The sequence below is a fragment of the Stegostoma tigrinum genome, chromosome 20 (genome assembly GCF_030684315.1).
Source record: "Stegostoma tigrinum isolate sSteTig4 chromosome 20, sSteTig4.hap1, whole genome shotgun sequence".
In the NCBI taxonomy this organism is placed as follows: Eukaryota; Metazoa; Chordata; class Chondrichthyes; order Orectolobiformes; family Stegostomatidae; genus Stegostoma; species Stegostoma tigrinum.
Window position 1 is genome coordinate 8,701,659 of NC_081373.1, and position 17,060 is coordinate 8,718,718.

The 17,060-nt window shown below is 46.4% G+C and overlaps 1 protein-coding gene across 1 annotated transcript in view; it reads right to left on the bottom strand.

Annotated features, from left to right (window-relative positions):
• hpse2 (heparanase 2) overlaps positions 1–17,060 on the bottom strand; it is a 264,875-nt gene that overhangs the window by 147,410 nt on the left and 100,405 nt on the right. The window contains exon 4 of the mRNA XM_048551158.2: positions 7,341–7,514. Within this exon, the coding sequence (XP_048407115.1) occupies positions 7,341–7,514 (174 nt within the window). The remainder of the gene's footprint in view (positions 1–7,340; positions 7,515–17,060) is intronic.

Genomic DNA, 17,060 nt, shown 5'->3' on the forward strand with positions numbered 1-17,060 from the left:
TCCCACTCTTGCCAATACCCCCTTGCCAACCATACACCACCACACCCTTCCCCCACCTTGCCAGGATGGGTCAGAGATATACCTGGTGATAAATGACACCAATACCATTTCAAAACATGACAGACTGCCGAAACCTCAAGGCTGTGTAGAGTGAAGGGATTCGATTTCAAATAAAGTAAAATGCTCGAGGCACGTGAAAATATTCTTCCAGCATTCTACATCAAACACCCGAGTGATATTAACGTGGGCCATGCTGCGAAAAGCCATTCTTCAGCTGAATCCCTTCTTCCAGATGACAATTATCTGCACTCACCCTTTAAAGTAAATATATTCCAAAGATCAAGCACACTGTTGTTTGACAAAAGTGTCACTGCAAGGAGCAAAATGAGGTGTGCCTGTTCCAATAGGCTGCTAGATGGAATTCTGACACAGTCCAGCCATGAACTAAAGGACTTAAGTAAATGAAAGCCCTGTACCTATTTCTTTGCTGAAATTGCTTAGGAACCAAGGCAGGGCCTCTCTAACAACAGTAGAAAACAGGTTATTAATACATTCCTACAACTAGCTATCATATATTAGACGGGCAGCACAGTGGTTAGCACTGCAGCCACACAACACAGGGTCTAGGGTTTGATTCCAGCCTCAGGCGACTGTCTGTGTGGATTTTGCACATTCTCCCTGTGTCTGCGTGAGTTTCGTCCAGTTTCCTACCACAGTCCAAAGATGTACAGATTAGGTGGATTGGACATACTAAATTGCTAGTAGTGTCCAAAGATGTGCAGGCTAGATGGGCTAGAAAAGCAGAGTTACAGGGATAGGGTAGTGGGAGTGAGAGATAATAGGAACTGCAGATGCTGGAGAATTCCAAGATAATAAAATGTGAGGCTGGATGAACACAGCAGGCCAAGCAGCATCTCAGGAGCACAAAAGCTGACGTTTCGGGCCTAGACCCTTCATCAGAGAGGGGGATGGGGAGAGGGAACTGGAATAAATAGGGAGAGAGGGGGAGGCGGACCGAAGATGGAGAGTAAAGAAGATAGGTGGAGAGAGTATAGGTGGGGAGGTAGGGAGGGGATAGGTCAGTCCAGGGAAGACGGACAGGTCAAGGAGGTGGGATGAGGTTAGTAGGTAGCTGGGGGTGCGGCTTGGGGTGGGAGGAAGGGATGGGTGAGAGGAAGAGCCGGTTAGGGAGGCAGAGACAGGTTGGACTGGTTTTGGGATGCAGTGGGTGGGGGGGAAGAGCTGGGCTGGTTGTGTGGTGCAGTGGGGGGAGGGGACGAACTAGGCTGGTTTAGGGATGCAGTAGGGGAAGGGGAGATTTTGAAACTGGTGAAGTCCACATTGATACCATATGGCTGCAGGGTTCCCAGGCGGAATATGAGTTGCTGTTCCTGCAACCTTCGGGTGGCATCATTGTGGCAGTGCAGGAGGCCCATGATGGACATGTCATCTAGAGAATGGGAGGGGGAGTGGAAATGGTTTGCGACTGGGAGGTGCAGTTGTTTGTTGCGAACTGAGCGGAGGTGTTCTGCAAAGCGGTCCCCAAGCCTCCGCTTGGTTTCCCCAATGTAGAGGAGGCTGCACCGGGTACAGTGGATGCAGTATACCACATTGGCAGATGTGCAGGTGAACCTCTGCTTAATGCCATCTCAGGCAACCAGCTTGTAACTGATGTCCATTTCAAGCCCACCGACTCCCACAGCTACCTAGAATACACCTCCTCCCACCCACCCTCCTGCAAAAATTCCATCCCCTATTCCCAATTCCTCCGCCTCCGCCGCATCTGCTCCCACGATAAGAGATTCCACTCCCGCACATCCCAGATGTCCAAGTTCTTTAAGGACCCGCAACTTTCCCCCCAAAGTGATCGAGAACACCCTTGACCGCATCTCCCGCAACACATCCCTCACACCCCGTCCCCGCCACAACCGCCCTAAGAGGATCCCCCTCGTTCTCACACACCACCCTACCAACCTCCGGATACAACGCATCATCCTCCGACACTTCCGCCATTTACAATCCGACACCACCACCCAAGACATTTTTCCATCCCCTCCCCTGTCTGCTTTCCGGAGAGACCACTCTCTCCGTGACTCCCTTGTTCGCTCCACACTGCCCTCCAACCCCACCACACCCGGCACCTTCCCCTGCAACCGCAGGAAATGCTACACTTGTCCCCACACCTCCTCCCTCACCCCTATCCCAGGCCCCAAGATGACATTCCACATTAAGCAGAGGTTTACCTGCACATCTGCCAATGTGGTATACTGCATCCACTGTACCCGGTGCGGCTTCCTCTACATTGGGGAAACCAAGCGGAGGCTTGGGGACCGCTTTGCAGAACACCTCCGCTCAGTTCGCAACAAACAACTGCACCTCCCAGTCGCAAACCATTTCCACTCCCCCTCCCATTCTCTAGATGACATGTCCATCATGGGCCTCCTGCACTGCCACAATGATGCCACCCGAAGGTTGCAGGAACAGCAACTCATATTCCGCCTGGGAACCCTGCAGCCATATGGTATCAATGTGGACTTCACCAGTTTCAAAATCTCCCCTTCCCCTACTGCATCCCTAAACCAGCCTAGTTCGTCCCCTCCCCCCACTGCACCACACAACCAGCCCAGCTCTTCCCCCCTACCCACTGCATCCCAAAACCAGTCCAACCTGTCTCTGCCTCCCTAACCGGCTCTTCCTCTCACCCATCCCTTCCTCCCACCCCAAGCCGCACCCCCAGCTACCTACTAACCTCATCCCACCTCCTTGACCTGTCCGTCTTCCCTGGACTGACCTATCCCCTCCCTACCTCCCCACCTATACTCTCTCCACCTATCTTCTTTACTCTCCATCTTCGGTCCACCTCCCCCTCTCTCCCTATTTATTCCAGTTCCCTCTCCCCATCCCCCTCTCTGATGAAGGGTCTAGGCCCGAAACGTCAGCTTTTGTGCTCCTGAGATGCTGCTTGGCCTGCTGTGTTCATCCAGCCTCACATTTTATTATCTAGGGTAGTGGGAGTGTCTGGCTGGGATGTTCTTTGATGGGTTGGTGCAGATTCAATGGGCTGTACGGCCTCTATCTGCACTGTAGGGATTCTATGAGCTGTTAATACAACTCAGCAGCAAAGAGGGTCCGGTGTGCTCGGCCTGAAGATTTTTGTTTATTTTGTCACTCTTCTAAGCAAATCTCAGTATTTTGGAATGAATGGATTAGACTGAAAGCAGCTCATAGTTTTCCTTGAACTGGTACAATGCGAACTCCCAGGAGCCTTCCATTTCTCGCTGGTGCCTGATGATCAGTGCATAAATAAAATAATCCCTTCTTCAAAACGCTTTCCTTCATTTTGAGCATTAGTCATTGTTAGCCCAGAAAGTATTTGTATTCACCCTCTGACTGTGCTGCTTTCAGCTGTGACCTTTCGGGGAAGCCAGAAAGCGTTTGCAGTGTAAGATCATTCAGCCTAATCTGGTGTGTCCCTGCATTGACTCCGAGGGCAAAAACAGATGTAATGTCTCACCGATGCAGACAAATTGGTGGAGCATTAACCAGAATGCGAGCAAGTTTGCCATTAAACTTGTTGCCGCTCTAACAGTGCAGACATAAAATTAGAACGGCTCTGCTTTGATTAAAACATCGATGTTTGTTTGTGTGTGTGCATGATGCATGTACATGTAGTAACAACCAAACTAAGTTGATACTAAAGTCTAAGAAGAACTGTGCGAGTTGGAAGAACAACACCTCATTTTGCACTCAGGGGCTGTGCAGCCTTTTGGACTCAATGTCAAGTTCAATAATTTTAGGCTGTGAGTACCTTCACCCATCTCCCTACACCTACCCCCAACACAAACAGGCCTTTTCACCATAAACAATCCATTATCAGCTACTAGTGGTCCCCATTAACAACTATTCATTGTCCCAGCCTAACCTTTACCCACTCCTTTGTCTGCCCGACTGCTTTTCTCTCTTCTGGGCTCCATGTCCACCTTATGTTTACTCCTTCCCCCTCCCCTTTACCCCTTCTCTAGCATTACACCCACCTTTTCCTACCTACAATTGGTTCTGAAAAAGGGCCACTGGACCCGAAATGTTAGGAGTCAAAAATAGAAATTGCTGGAAAATCTCAGTGTGCCTGGCAGCATCTGTGGAGAGAAATCAGGGTTAAAGTTTTGGGTCGAGTCGCCCTCCCTCAGAACTCAAAATATTAACTCTGTTTTCTTTCTGCTCAGACCTGTTAGATTTTTCCAGCAATTTCTGAGTTTGAAGCATTAATGTTATGCTACTTCTCTCTGGATAAATCCAACCCATTCTTGTCCATTTGCTTCTTGACGCGTTTTTCCAATGTAAGGGTGAATTACAGTGTAAGTGAAATTTTCAGGTTTCACATTGAGATTATCCCTAAGAACGTAAGGAATAGGAACAGGCCATTTGGACCCTCCAGCCTGGTTTCCCTTCATTAAGATCATGACTGAACTAGTTATATAAATTGGCAGTGTCACCTTCCTTTTAAATTCAAACATTGTAGTGGGTAGTGGAGGAAAGAGTCAAGGAAAGGAGTCAATCCACCCCGTCCTGCCCCCAATATGTCTCAAGACTGGTTTGGGAGGATAGCTTGCTTTGGAGATGGATAGTTGATAGTGCAATAACAGCAGTGAGAGGGTAAGCAGTGGGAGGCCGGATGTCATGTGCTCAAATATTGAGGAAGACAACCGAACCACAATTTTCTCCCCAACTACACCTTCTGTTGGTTTTCTAGAGTAGTTACAAAGTCATCTTTAATAGAATATAAGAGCAAATATTAAAACTAAAAGCAGAGAAGTCCCCAGGACCTAATGGGCATCGTCCTGGGGTCTTAAAAGAAGTGGTTGCTAAAATAATGGATGCATTTGATTACATTATCCAAAATGTCCTCGATTCTGGAATCGTCCAATGAGATTGGGAAACAGAGACTGTGACATTACTATTTAAGAAAAGAAGGGGATAGACAACAGGAAATGACAGTGCAGTCAGCTAAGTATTGTCGTAAGGAAAATGCTGGAATCTATTCATAAGGAAGATATAGCGGGGATCTGAGAAATCCCCAACATAATCAGGCAGAGTCAACATGGGTTTGTGAAAGCACAATCATATTTGCCGAAGATATTGGAGTCCTCTGAGGAAGTAACAAGTAACTTAGATATGTGGTACCTTGTGGATGTGTGGTACTTAGATTTGCAGAACACATATACAAAATAACAGCTCACAGTGTAGGAGGTAATATGATAAATGATTGCGCGGCCAACAGGGAACAGACAATAGACATTTTTTTTGTATCCCTACATGAGATTTGGGCATCATTGGATGGGCCAACATTTATTGCTCATTCCTAGTTGCCTCCTGAACTGATTGGCTTTCTAGGGCCATTTCAGATAGCAGTTAATAGTCAACCACATTGCTCTAAGTCTCAAGTTATATGTGGGCGAGACCTAGTAAGATGATATATTTCCCTCTCTAAAGGATGGTGGTGAACCAGATGAGATTTTACAACAATTAACAATCATTATGTGGTCATTATTAGGTGAGCATTTAATACCAAATTTTCATTTCCACAAACAGCACCATCTGCAATGGTGGAAAAAGAACCCACGTGCCCACAGCGTTAGCCTGGGATCCCCTCCTGCCACCTCAAGCCACACCCTCATTTCCTACCTACGAACCTCATCCCGCCCCCTTGACCTGTCCGTCCTCCACGGACTGACCTATCCCCTCCCAACCTCCCCACCTATACTCTCCTCTCCACCTATCTTCTTCTCTATCCATCTTCGGTCCGCCTCCCCCTCTCTCCCTATTTATTCCAGAACCCTCTCCCCATCCCCCTTTTCTGATGAAGGGTCTAGGCCTGAAACGTCAGCTTTTGTGCTCCTGAGATGTTGCTTGGCCTGCTGTGTTCATCCAGCCCCACACTTTGTTATCTTTGTGGTGACCGTTGTTAGATGGGCAAGGTATTACGAATGGTGTATCATAGTGATCACTATTAGGGCCTCAAAAAATGACTTGGATGAAGGGACCAAACAGTTGTTACATTTGATGATGATACAAAGATGTAGGAAAGAAAGTAGTGAAGAGTCTTCAAAGGGATAGGAGATAGGCCAAGTGAAAGGCAGATAAATGACAGATGGAATGTAATGTAGGCAAATGTGAAACTGTCCATTTTAGCAGGATTTAATCCCAGACCATTACCTGGATCTCTGGATTAATAATCTAGCAATAATACCATTAGGCTATCTCCTCCCCTAAAGTCCACAGAATTGATTAATTCATTTGTGGGATCTGGGTGTCAGTGGCTGACCCAGCATTTATTGCCTATCCCCAGTTGGGGAGGCAATGGCCTAGTGGTATTGTCACTAGACTATTAATCGGGAGACCCTGATAATGTTCTGGGCACCTGGGCTCAAATTCCACCAGGGCCGATAGTGGAATTTGAATTCAATAAAGTATCTGGAATTAGGAATCTAATGATGACCATTGTTTATAGTAGGAAAAGCCCAGCTGGTTCAGTAATGTCTTTTAGGGAAGGAAACTGCCATTCTTACCTGGGTCAGGCTTACATATGACTCCAGACCCACAGCAATTCCCCTCTGGGCAATTAGGGATGGGCAGTAAATGCTGCATGACCAGCAACGCCCTCATCCCATGAATGAATAAAGGAGTTGCCCTTTAGAAGGTGGTTGTGAGCTGCATTCTTTAACTGCTGCAGGGCCAGGTGCTATAGATCGATCCACAACACCCATAGGTAGGGAATTCCAAGATCTTGTGCCAATGACACTGAAGGAATGGTGGACCATAATTCCAAGTCCAGATGGTGAATGGTTTGGAGAGGAACTTGCAGAAGGTGGTGTTCCCATATATCTTCTGCCCTTGTCCTTCAAGATGGAAGTGGTCTTGGGTTTGTAAGGTGCTGCCTGAGGATCTTTGGTAAATTTCTGCAGTGAATCTTGTAGATGGTACACACTGCTGTTACTGAGCATTGGTGGGTGGAGGGAGTGGATGCTTGTGGATGTGATGTTAATATTACTGAGAATTATGCAGAATGTACAACGCAGAAAGAGGGCATTCAGAGCAACAAGCTTTCCCTTCAACATGACTCCTTGCAGAGGCAAATTTCAGGATTTAATCCCTCCCTTAGTAAAGAAATTTCTCCATTCGTTGGTTGCTAGGTTTAATCTCTCACGCAAGCAGAAATATCATCTCACTATGTCTACCCACTTGAACCCCATCTAATTTTGGAGACCCTGATTTCTTGGATCACCCCTCGACATTCTCTGGTTCCTGAAGACGTTGCGAACGGCGCAGAGAAGCTCACTTACCATTTCCAAGCTCCCAGGATATGTTATACTTCTTGCCAGCACAGTACTTCAGGAGACTCAGGCCACTGGAACCGTTCCAGGAGTTGTCTGGGTTCCGCAGCAGGGCATTCAAGCCAAGAATCAGGTGCAAGCCGGAGCACTCGGCAAAGTTGTAGAGTTTGTCTAGAGACCTGGCTGGGAAAAACGAGACACAGTTGAAATCTGGTCAATGGAGAAACAAGCATTCAATCCCAGACGTTTTCATGGAGAGAGGAGGCGGGTGGTGGTGTGGAGGGGCATGTGTATTGAAACTTTGATTGAAATTTGGTTGGAACCCCAAGAAAAATCTAGTTGGTACCTAGATCTCTTCCAGCAGATTCTTACAGATCTTTGGCCAAATTCACAATGGCCTATGGGGAGAAACACAGCAGCAGGGCAAAGCCAGTTTATTTGAAACATATGTTGAAAATGGAAATACCTTCCTGCACTCACCACTTATCCCCAAAGAAAACCTTCTGTAAGAATTACACACATTGAACTCTGTTGATGACATAACAGTTAACTGATTAAAATGAAGCATGAAATATCAATGCAATATCAATAGCAGCAAATTACTGCATATGCTGGAATCTGTACTGAAAACAAAACTGGAAATCACTACAGGTCAGGCCACATCCATGGAGAGAGAGCAAGTTAATGTTTTGAGTCTAGATGACTCTTCATCAAGGCAGAAAACCTTTCAATATAACACATGGGAATAATGTTGGACATGGATAGACAGGGTTAATATATTAGGGTCAATGGCTTTGTCCTTTCGGTCAGTGGTACAAGATTTCAAAAGATGTCTGAGCACCAGAAATCCAGATCAGCTAAAGTTGGTCCTGATGAAAAAGAATCGCAGTTTGTTTATAATGTTATAACCCATATTAATGAAGTTGGACACAATTTATTAAAGCAACACATCCAATGCAGCTAGAAAAGGAACTGTGAGTTTTTAATCCAGATTTGCAGCACATTTTTTAGAACTGGTTGGTATCGTTTAGCCTTTCCTATCTTTAGTTTTTTTTTCTCTCGTTTTCCCTGTCCTTTTTTACAGGGAGGTAAGGCTTATGCATAATTTAGAAGTAAGAAACTAAGAAAGACTTGCATATCTATAGCACCCTCCAATACCTCAGGATCTTCCAAGCCTATTTACCTCCATTTGATCTAATGAGTCCAATCTCCCATAAAGCATAAACAATCCAATCTACTATAGATTACTGAATTATACCACTTTTGCATTTGAGCAAATGAAGCAGTAGAATCATAGAATCCCTACAATATGGAAGCAGGCCATTTGGCCCATCAAGTTCACACTGCCCCTCCAAAGAGCATCCCACCCACACCCATCCCCCTACCCTATCCCTGTGACCCTGCATATTCCATTACTAATCCACCTGCCCTGCACATCCCTGGACGGATCCCAGTTCCAGTTCATCTAGCCTGCACATCTTTGGACTGTGGAAGGAGACCGGAGCACTTGGGAAGAACCACACACAGGCATGGGAGAGAATGTGCAAGCTCCACACAGACAGTCACCTGAGGGTACTCTCAAACCCAGGTCCCTGGTGCTGTGATGCAGCAGTGCCAACCACTGAGCTACTGTGCCACCCTAGTAGTTAGTGTACTTTAGTGATGCTGATTGAGGGATAAATATTGGAGAAACTCCTTCACTCCTCATCAAATGGTGCTATCTACTTGAACCAGAAGAGAGAACCTCAATTTAGGATCTCATCTAAAAGACAGTACTTCCAGCAGTGAGGCATATCCTCAACGCTCTAATAAACTGTGCAAGCCCAGATTGTGCTTGAATCTCTGAAATATGGGAGAGACATGAATGAAAGAAAACATGAAATTCACCACAGCCCCTTTCTCATTGGAGAGAGTCAACTGATAGCATGTTTTACCAAAGGGTCAGGTGAGGGGCAAAGTCCTTATGATGACCAGAGCTGGGGACTGAACCAACATCTTGGCATCTCTCCACATTTTAAACCCCTTTCCAAGCTAACAGTAACAATAGACATGCCAGTTACAAACACATCAATGCATGACTGTAATGGAAGCCTTAACTAGAAATGAATACATTAAAAAGGGACATGCACGAAGGGGATTTTTTAAATAGAATTGGATTGAAAAGGCAAATAACTAAAGAGTTCATCAGCAGTCAGCATATCATGCTGAAATAATGATCACAATTAGGTTTTGCAACACAATGCTACATTTCACAGGTTAGAAGTAATATAATTGGAAGTGGTCATGGCAAGTAAAAAGAAGGCACAAGAACTAGAGGGATCAAATGTCTAGTTGGCTACATCAACCTGAAACTGGCAGGGTACGTTCTGGATTGGCACAGGCTGTCTGTCGATCATTTGGGGGTCACTCTCTCATCAAGCAGCACAGAATCTAGTCATGGTGCAATGATGGGATTATTTTCAGTTACAAAACTTTTTTCTTGGATTATTGACTCATGGGATACAGCATCAATGGCTAAGTCAGCATTTTTTGGTCATCCACCTGGCCCTACTACTGGGTGGCTATTTCAAAGGGTAGTTAAGGGTCAACCACATTGCCATGGATTTGGAGTCATATGTAGGCCAGACCTGGATAAGGACAGCAGATTTCCTTCCCCACAGAGCATTATGAATCAAGTGGGTTTTTTAATAGTAAGAAACAGTGATTAACATGAGGCTCGCTTCTAATGCTAGATTTTGTTGGATTCAAAAGTTTACCTTCTGCCCCAGGGGGATTTGAACCCATGTCCCTTGAGCAGTAACCTGTGTGTGGGGGTGACTGGCCAGGGACATTATCACTAAGCCACAACCTTCCAAGCTCTGCACAATACGGGTTTTACTACTTTACAATGACACAGCCGTCCTGTTGGATAAGGGCTTGACATGGGTCCTTACATATTGAGGCATTCCGCATGCAGATGGCCTCCAGGCCCTCCGCTTCTTCCTGTCCTGCAGGCCCGACCAGTCCCCCTCCACCGAAACCCTCATCCGCCTAGCTGAACTCGTCCTCACCCTCAACAACTTCTCTTTCGATTCCTCCCACTTCCTACAGACTAAGGGGGTGGCCATGGGCACCCGCATGGGCCCCAGCTATGCCTGCCTCTTTGTAGGTTACGTGGAACAGTCCCTCTTCCACACCTACACAGGCCCCAAACCCCACCTCTTCCTCCGGTACATTGATGACTGTATCGGCGCCGCCTTTTGCTCCCCAGAGGAGCTCAAACAGTTCATCCACTTCACCAACACCTTCCACCCAACCTTCAGTTCACCAGGGCCATCTCCAGCACATCCCTCACCTTCCTGGATCTCTCAGTCTCCATCTCAGGCAACCAGCTTGTAACTGATGTCCATTTCAAGCCCACCGACTCCCACAGCTACCTAGAATACATCTCCTCCCACCCACCCTCCTGCAAAAATTCCATCCCCTATTCCCAATTCCTCCGCCTCCGCCACATCTGCTCCCACGATAAGACATTCCACTCCCGCACATCCCAGATGTCCAAGTTCTTCAAGGGCTGCAACTTTCCCCCAACAGTGGTCGAGAACGCCCTTGACCGCATCTCCCGCATTTCCCACAACACAACCCTTACACCCCGCCCCTGCCACAACCGCCCAAAGAGGATCACCCTCGTTCTCACACACCACCCCACAAACCTCCGGATACAACGTATCATCCTCCGACACTTCCGCCATCTACAATCCAACCCCACCACCCAAGACATTTTTCCATCCCCACCCCTGTCTGCTTTCCAGAGAGACCAATCTCTCCGTGACTCCCTTGTTCGCTCCACACTGCCCTCCAACCCCACCACACCCGGCACCTTCCCCTGCAACCGCAGGAAATGCTACACTTGCCCCCACACCTCCTCCCTCACCCCTATCCCAGGCCCCAAGATGACTTTCCATATTAAGCAGAGGTTCACCTGCACATCTGCCAATGTGGTATACTGCATCCACTGTACCCGGTGTGGCTTTCTCTACATTGGGGAAACCAAGCAGAGGCTTGGGGACCGCTTTGCAGAACACCTCCGCTCGGTTCGCAATAAACAACTGCACCTCCCAGTCGCAAACCATTTCCACTCCCCCTCCCAATCTTTAGATGACATGTCCATCATGGGCCTCGTGCAGTGCCACAATGGTGCCTCCCGAAGGTTGCAGGAACAGCAACTCATATAACGCTTGGGAACCATGCAGCCCAATGGTATCAATGTGGACTTCACCAGTTTCAAAATCTCCCCTTCCCCCACCGCATCCCAAAACCAGTCCAGTTCATCCCCTCCCCCCACTGCACCACACAACCAGCCCAGCTCTTCCCCTGCACCCACTGCATCCCAAAACCAGTCCAACCTGTCTCTGCCTCCCTAACCTGCTCTTCCTCTCACCCATCCCTTCCTCCCACCCCAAGCTGCACCTCCATCTCCTACCTACTAACCTCATCCCACCTCCTTGACCTGTCCGTCTTCCCTGGACTGACCTATCCCCTCCCTACCTCCCCACCTATACTCTCCTCTCCACCTATCTTCTTTTCTCTCCATCTTCGGTCCGCCTCCCCCTCTCTCCCTATTTATTCCAGAACCCTCTCCCCATCCCCCTCTCTGATGAAGGGTCTAGGCCCGAAACGTCAGTTTTTGTGCTCCTGAGATGCTGCTGGGCCTGCTGTGTTCATCCAGCCTCACATTTCATTATCCTTACACATTGATATTGTTTTTCCATTTGTCTTGCCAGTGATGTCTTTCACCTCCTGCAAATGACAGTTTCCAACAAATAAAAAGAGCATTTCTGATGTCCCCACCATTATCCTGGCTACTGGGCATTTGAATGCACCAGACTCTTTGAGGTACACTGAGCCATCCTTTGAAATTCACGCTCGCTTACCATGGCCCATTAACAAGTCTGTTCCCTGTTCTCTCCTCATCTGCCACAGTGCTAGGAATGGTCTTACCAAAGCCCTACTCAGTAGTATAGGTGGAGTAGGATACTCCAGCTGGAGTTCGCCTGCGCTGCCCATTCTTCTTCTTTTTTTCTTCTCTTTTTGTTCCTCCTAGCATTTTATTTTTCTTCTTTTTTTCCCCTCCTTCAACTCCCAACCTCCAACAAGTGATAATTCCCAGACTCTGGCCAGCTAGGCTTCCCAGCCTTCACCAACAATGCCTGGCCTGGCACGGCCGCCTCCCAGCATAGGCATGGTGTCGTCCTGGCCTCCTGCAGCGGCCTCCCAGCATTGACATGGCAACCTTCTGGCATGGCACAATGACATCCCGACCTGGTGCATCAGCCTTCAACAGTGGGATCTCCCGGCATTGGCATGGTGTCATCCCAGGCTCCTGCAGCAGCCTCCTGGCATTGGCATGGCAACCTTCTGGCATGGCACAACGACATCCCGACCTCGTGCATCAGCCTCCACCCGTGGGGGCCTCCCGGCATTGGCATGGTGTCATCCCAGGTTCTTGTAGCAACCTCCCAGCATTGGCATGGCAACTTCCCCAGCCTGGTGCTGTGGCCTCCTGCATTGGGGTAGCAACCGATTGGCCTCCTGCAGCAGCCTCCCAGCCTGGCGTATCACTGGCACAGTCTGGAGCCAGGGCCCAGTGCGGACTGGAGGCTAGGTGCCAGCCTGATCTGCTATACTAAACTTTTAGTGACCCCCAAATGATCGAAAGACAGCCTGTGCCAAAATGCTGGACACTTTATTTCTGTATTGTCTAAAATCTTCTAACTAAAGATGCTGCACCTAGGTACTTTAGTATCTAAGTCAGTACTGTAACTACAACATATAAACTTTTCACTTATTTCATTGACTATGTGACAGTAAAGGCTGTTCTACTCTAGTAGCAAGACTTCTTTCTCCCTGTAGTCCATTCCCTTTGCAATTAAGGGTAACATCTTTATTGCCTTCCTGATGGCTTGCTGCACATGTAAGCCAACTCGCTGTGTTTCTGGTAGGAGTATGTCTGTCATAATTTAAGAGGTTTTACAACTTTTAAAGATTAATCCACTTTTTTATTCCTATTAGCGAAGTGAAACTCACAGCTCCCCAGATAATTATCATTTGCCACTCTGTTGCCCATTCAGTTAATTTGTGATTTTGTTTAAGATTGCAGGATCCCAACACTGAGAACTCATTAATCCCAAACAAGGGGGAAGGCTTTGAATTTGCAGGAAGTTTTATTTGACAGATGCTCTCCTTTACTCTTCACATTGCTGGGTTTAAATATCTGTACCTGACTGCTGTGAAGGAAACGATCAGGGGATGTTGTCCACTTCTGATTTAGTCCAGGAACAATTTCAATTCTCATCAGATGAATTCCACCCCGGTTCCCTTTTCAAACATCTCCAGCGACATCAGTGCAGAAATGTGAAATGGGAAATTGACATGAACAAACTTACTGTACAGGTTTTTCTTTCACAACCATTGCTACTAACTGCTTAAAAACCATCCGAGGCCTGAACTGTCCAAGGATGCCTTCACTCTGGCTGTGATTGTGGAGCTTGTGTATGATTGTGTGCATCATCAGGCGGTAAAGAGCAGGGATGGGAAAATCAGAGATTTTAAAGTGGACATTGGAACTCGATCATTTTAATCCTCAGCATTTCAACACCAAGATGCTGCTCTTGCTTCACTCCCAACAACCGGATTTGCTCCTGGGAAAAAGTGCCCTAAGTTTTACTGAAGAAATCGAGTAATGTGGTAGAACAGACTATTACGAGGGGGCATCATTTTAAGGTGATTGAAGGAAGGTCTAGGGGAGATGTCAGAGGTAGGTTCTTCACACAGAGAGTGGTGGGCGTGTCGAATGCACTGCCAGCTGTGGTAGTGGAGGCAGATACTTCAGAGACTTTTAAGCAACTCTTGGATAGGCACATGGAGGATAGTAAAATGTAGAGTATGCAGGGTGGATTGATTTTAGTAGGATAATAGGTCAGCACAATATAGTGGGCCTGTAGGGCCTGTACTGTGCTGTACAGTTCGATGTTCTATGTTCTAGGAGGACCTAGGGGTTTAGGTACTTCATAATTTGAAGTTTTCTCCAGACATAGACAGGATGGTTAAAAAGGCGTTTGGCACACTTGCTTTCATTGCTCAGCCCTTTGAGTAGAGAGGTTGAGATGCCATGCTGAAGTTGTAGAGGACATCAGTGAGGCCTCCTCTGGCATACTGTGTTCAGTTTTAGTTGCCCAGTTATAGGAAGGATATTATTAAGCTGAAGAGGGTTCGGAAGAGATTTACCAGCATGTTGCTGGGTATGGAAGGTTTGTGTTATAAAGAAATGCCGGTTTGTGATTGGAAGTGGTGGCTACGAGAACAATTACAACATTGGAAAGACATTTGGATAAGTTAATGAATAGGAAAGTTGTGGAGGGATATGGGTGGGTGGGACTAGTTTAGTTTGGGATGACGTTCGGCATGGACTGGTTAGTCTGAAGGGCGGCTAAATGGATAGATGGATAGATGACTGCTTTGAAATGTACAGTAATAACAGCAGCTAGGGTTCTAATTCCCACAACCAGCTGGGATCACCATGAGGGGCTGTCCTTCTCGGCCTCTCTCCTCACCAGATGTGTGGTGACCCTTAGGTTAAACCACCATCAGTTATTTCTCCCTAATAAGTAAGAATCTGGGGAATTAAAGTGGAACTTTATTTGGTTTGTGGTTAGTATGGAAATTTAATGCTGTCATCACAATTGGTTATATACTGTACTGGTGTATCTGAGGCTGGATATACAGTGTATTGGTGTATCTGAGACTGGGTTATACAGTGTATTGGTGTATCTGAGACTGGGTTATACAGTGTATTGGTGTATCTGAGACTGGGTTATACAGTGTATTGGTGTATCTGAGACTGGGTTATACAGTGTATTGGTGTATCTGAGGCTGGATATACAGTGTATTGGTGTATCTCAGGCTGGGTTATACAGTGTCTTGGCGTATCTGAGGCTGGGTTATACAGTGTATTGGCGTATCTGAGACTGGGATATACAGTGTATTGGTGTATCTGAGACTGGGTTATTCAGTGTATTGGTGTATCTGAGACTGGGTTATACAGTGTATTGGTGTATCTGAGACTGGGATATACAGTGTATTGGTGTATCTCAGGCTGGGTTATACAGTGTCTTGGCGTATCTGAGGCTGGGTTATACAGTGTATTGGTGTATCTGAGACTGGGTTATTCAGTGTATTGGTGTATCTGAGACTGGGTTATTCAGTGTATTGGTGTATCTGAGACTGGGTTATACAGTGTATTGGTGTATCTGAGACTGGGATATACAGTGTATTGGTGTATCTGAGACTGGGTTATTCAGTGTATTGGTGTATCTGAGAGTGGGTTATACAGTGCATTGGCGTATCTGAGGCTGGGTTATACAGTGTATTAGCGTATCTGAGACTGGGAAATACAGTGTATTGGTGTATCTGAGACTGGGTTATTCAGTGTATTGGTGTGTCTGAGACTGGGTTATACAGTGTATTGGTGTATCTGAGTCTGGGCTATACAGTGTATTGGTGTATCTGAGGCTGGGTTATACAGTGTCTTGGCGTATCTGAGACTGGGTTATACAGTGTATTGGTGTATCTGAGACTGGGATATACAGTGTATTGGTGTATCTGAGACTGGGTTATTCAGTGTATTGGTGTATCTGAGACTGGGTTATACAGTGTATTGGTGTATCTGAGACTGGGATATACAGTGTATTGGTGTATCTCAGGCTGGGTTATACAGTGTCTTGGCGTATCTGAGGCTGGGTTATACAGTGTATTGGTGTATCTGAGACTGGGTTATTCAGTGTATTGGTGTATCTGAGACTGGGTTATACAGTGTATTGGTGTATCTCAGACTGGGATATACAGTGTATTGGTGTATCTGAGACTGGGTTATACAGTGTATTGGTGTATCTGAGACTGGGATATACAGTGTATTGGTGTATCTGAGGCTGGGTTATACAGTGTATTGGTGTATCTGAGACTGGGTTATACAGTGTATTGGTATACCTGAGGCTGGGTTATTCAGTGTATTGGTGTATCTGAGACTGGGTTATTCAGTGTATTGGTGTATCTGAGACTGGGTTATACAGTGTATTGGTGTATCTGAGACTGGGTTTTACAGTGTATTGGTGTATCTGAGAATGGGTTATACAGTGTATTGGTGCATCTGAGACTGGGTTATTCAGTGTATTGGTGTATCTGAGAATGGGTTATACAGTGTATTGGTGTATCTGAGAATGGGTTATACAGTGTATTGGTGTATCTGAGACTGGGATATACAGTGTATTGGTGTATCTGAGACTGGGTTATGCAGTGTATTGGTGTATCTGAGACTGGGATATACAGTGTATTGGTGTATCTGAGACTGGGTTATAAAGTGTATTGGTGTATCTGAGGCTGGGTTATATAGTGTATTGGTGTATCTGAGACTCGGTTATACAGCGTATTGGTGTATCTGAGACTGGGATATACAGTGTATTGGTGTATCTGAGACTGGGTTATACAGTGTATTGGTGTATCTGAGGCTGGGATATACAGTGTATTGGTGTATCTGAGACTGGGTTATATAGTGTATTGGTGTATCTGAGACTGGGATATACAGTGTATTGGTGTATCTGAGACTGGGTTATACAGTGTATTGGTGTATCTGAGACTGGGTTTTACAGTGTATTGGTGTATCTGAGAATGGGTTATACAGTGTATTGGTGTATC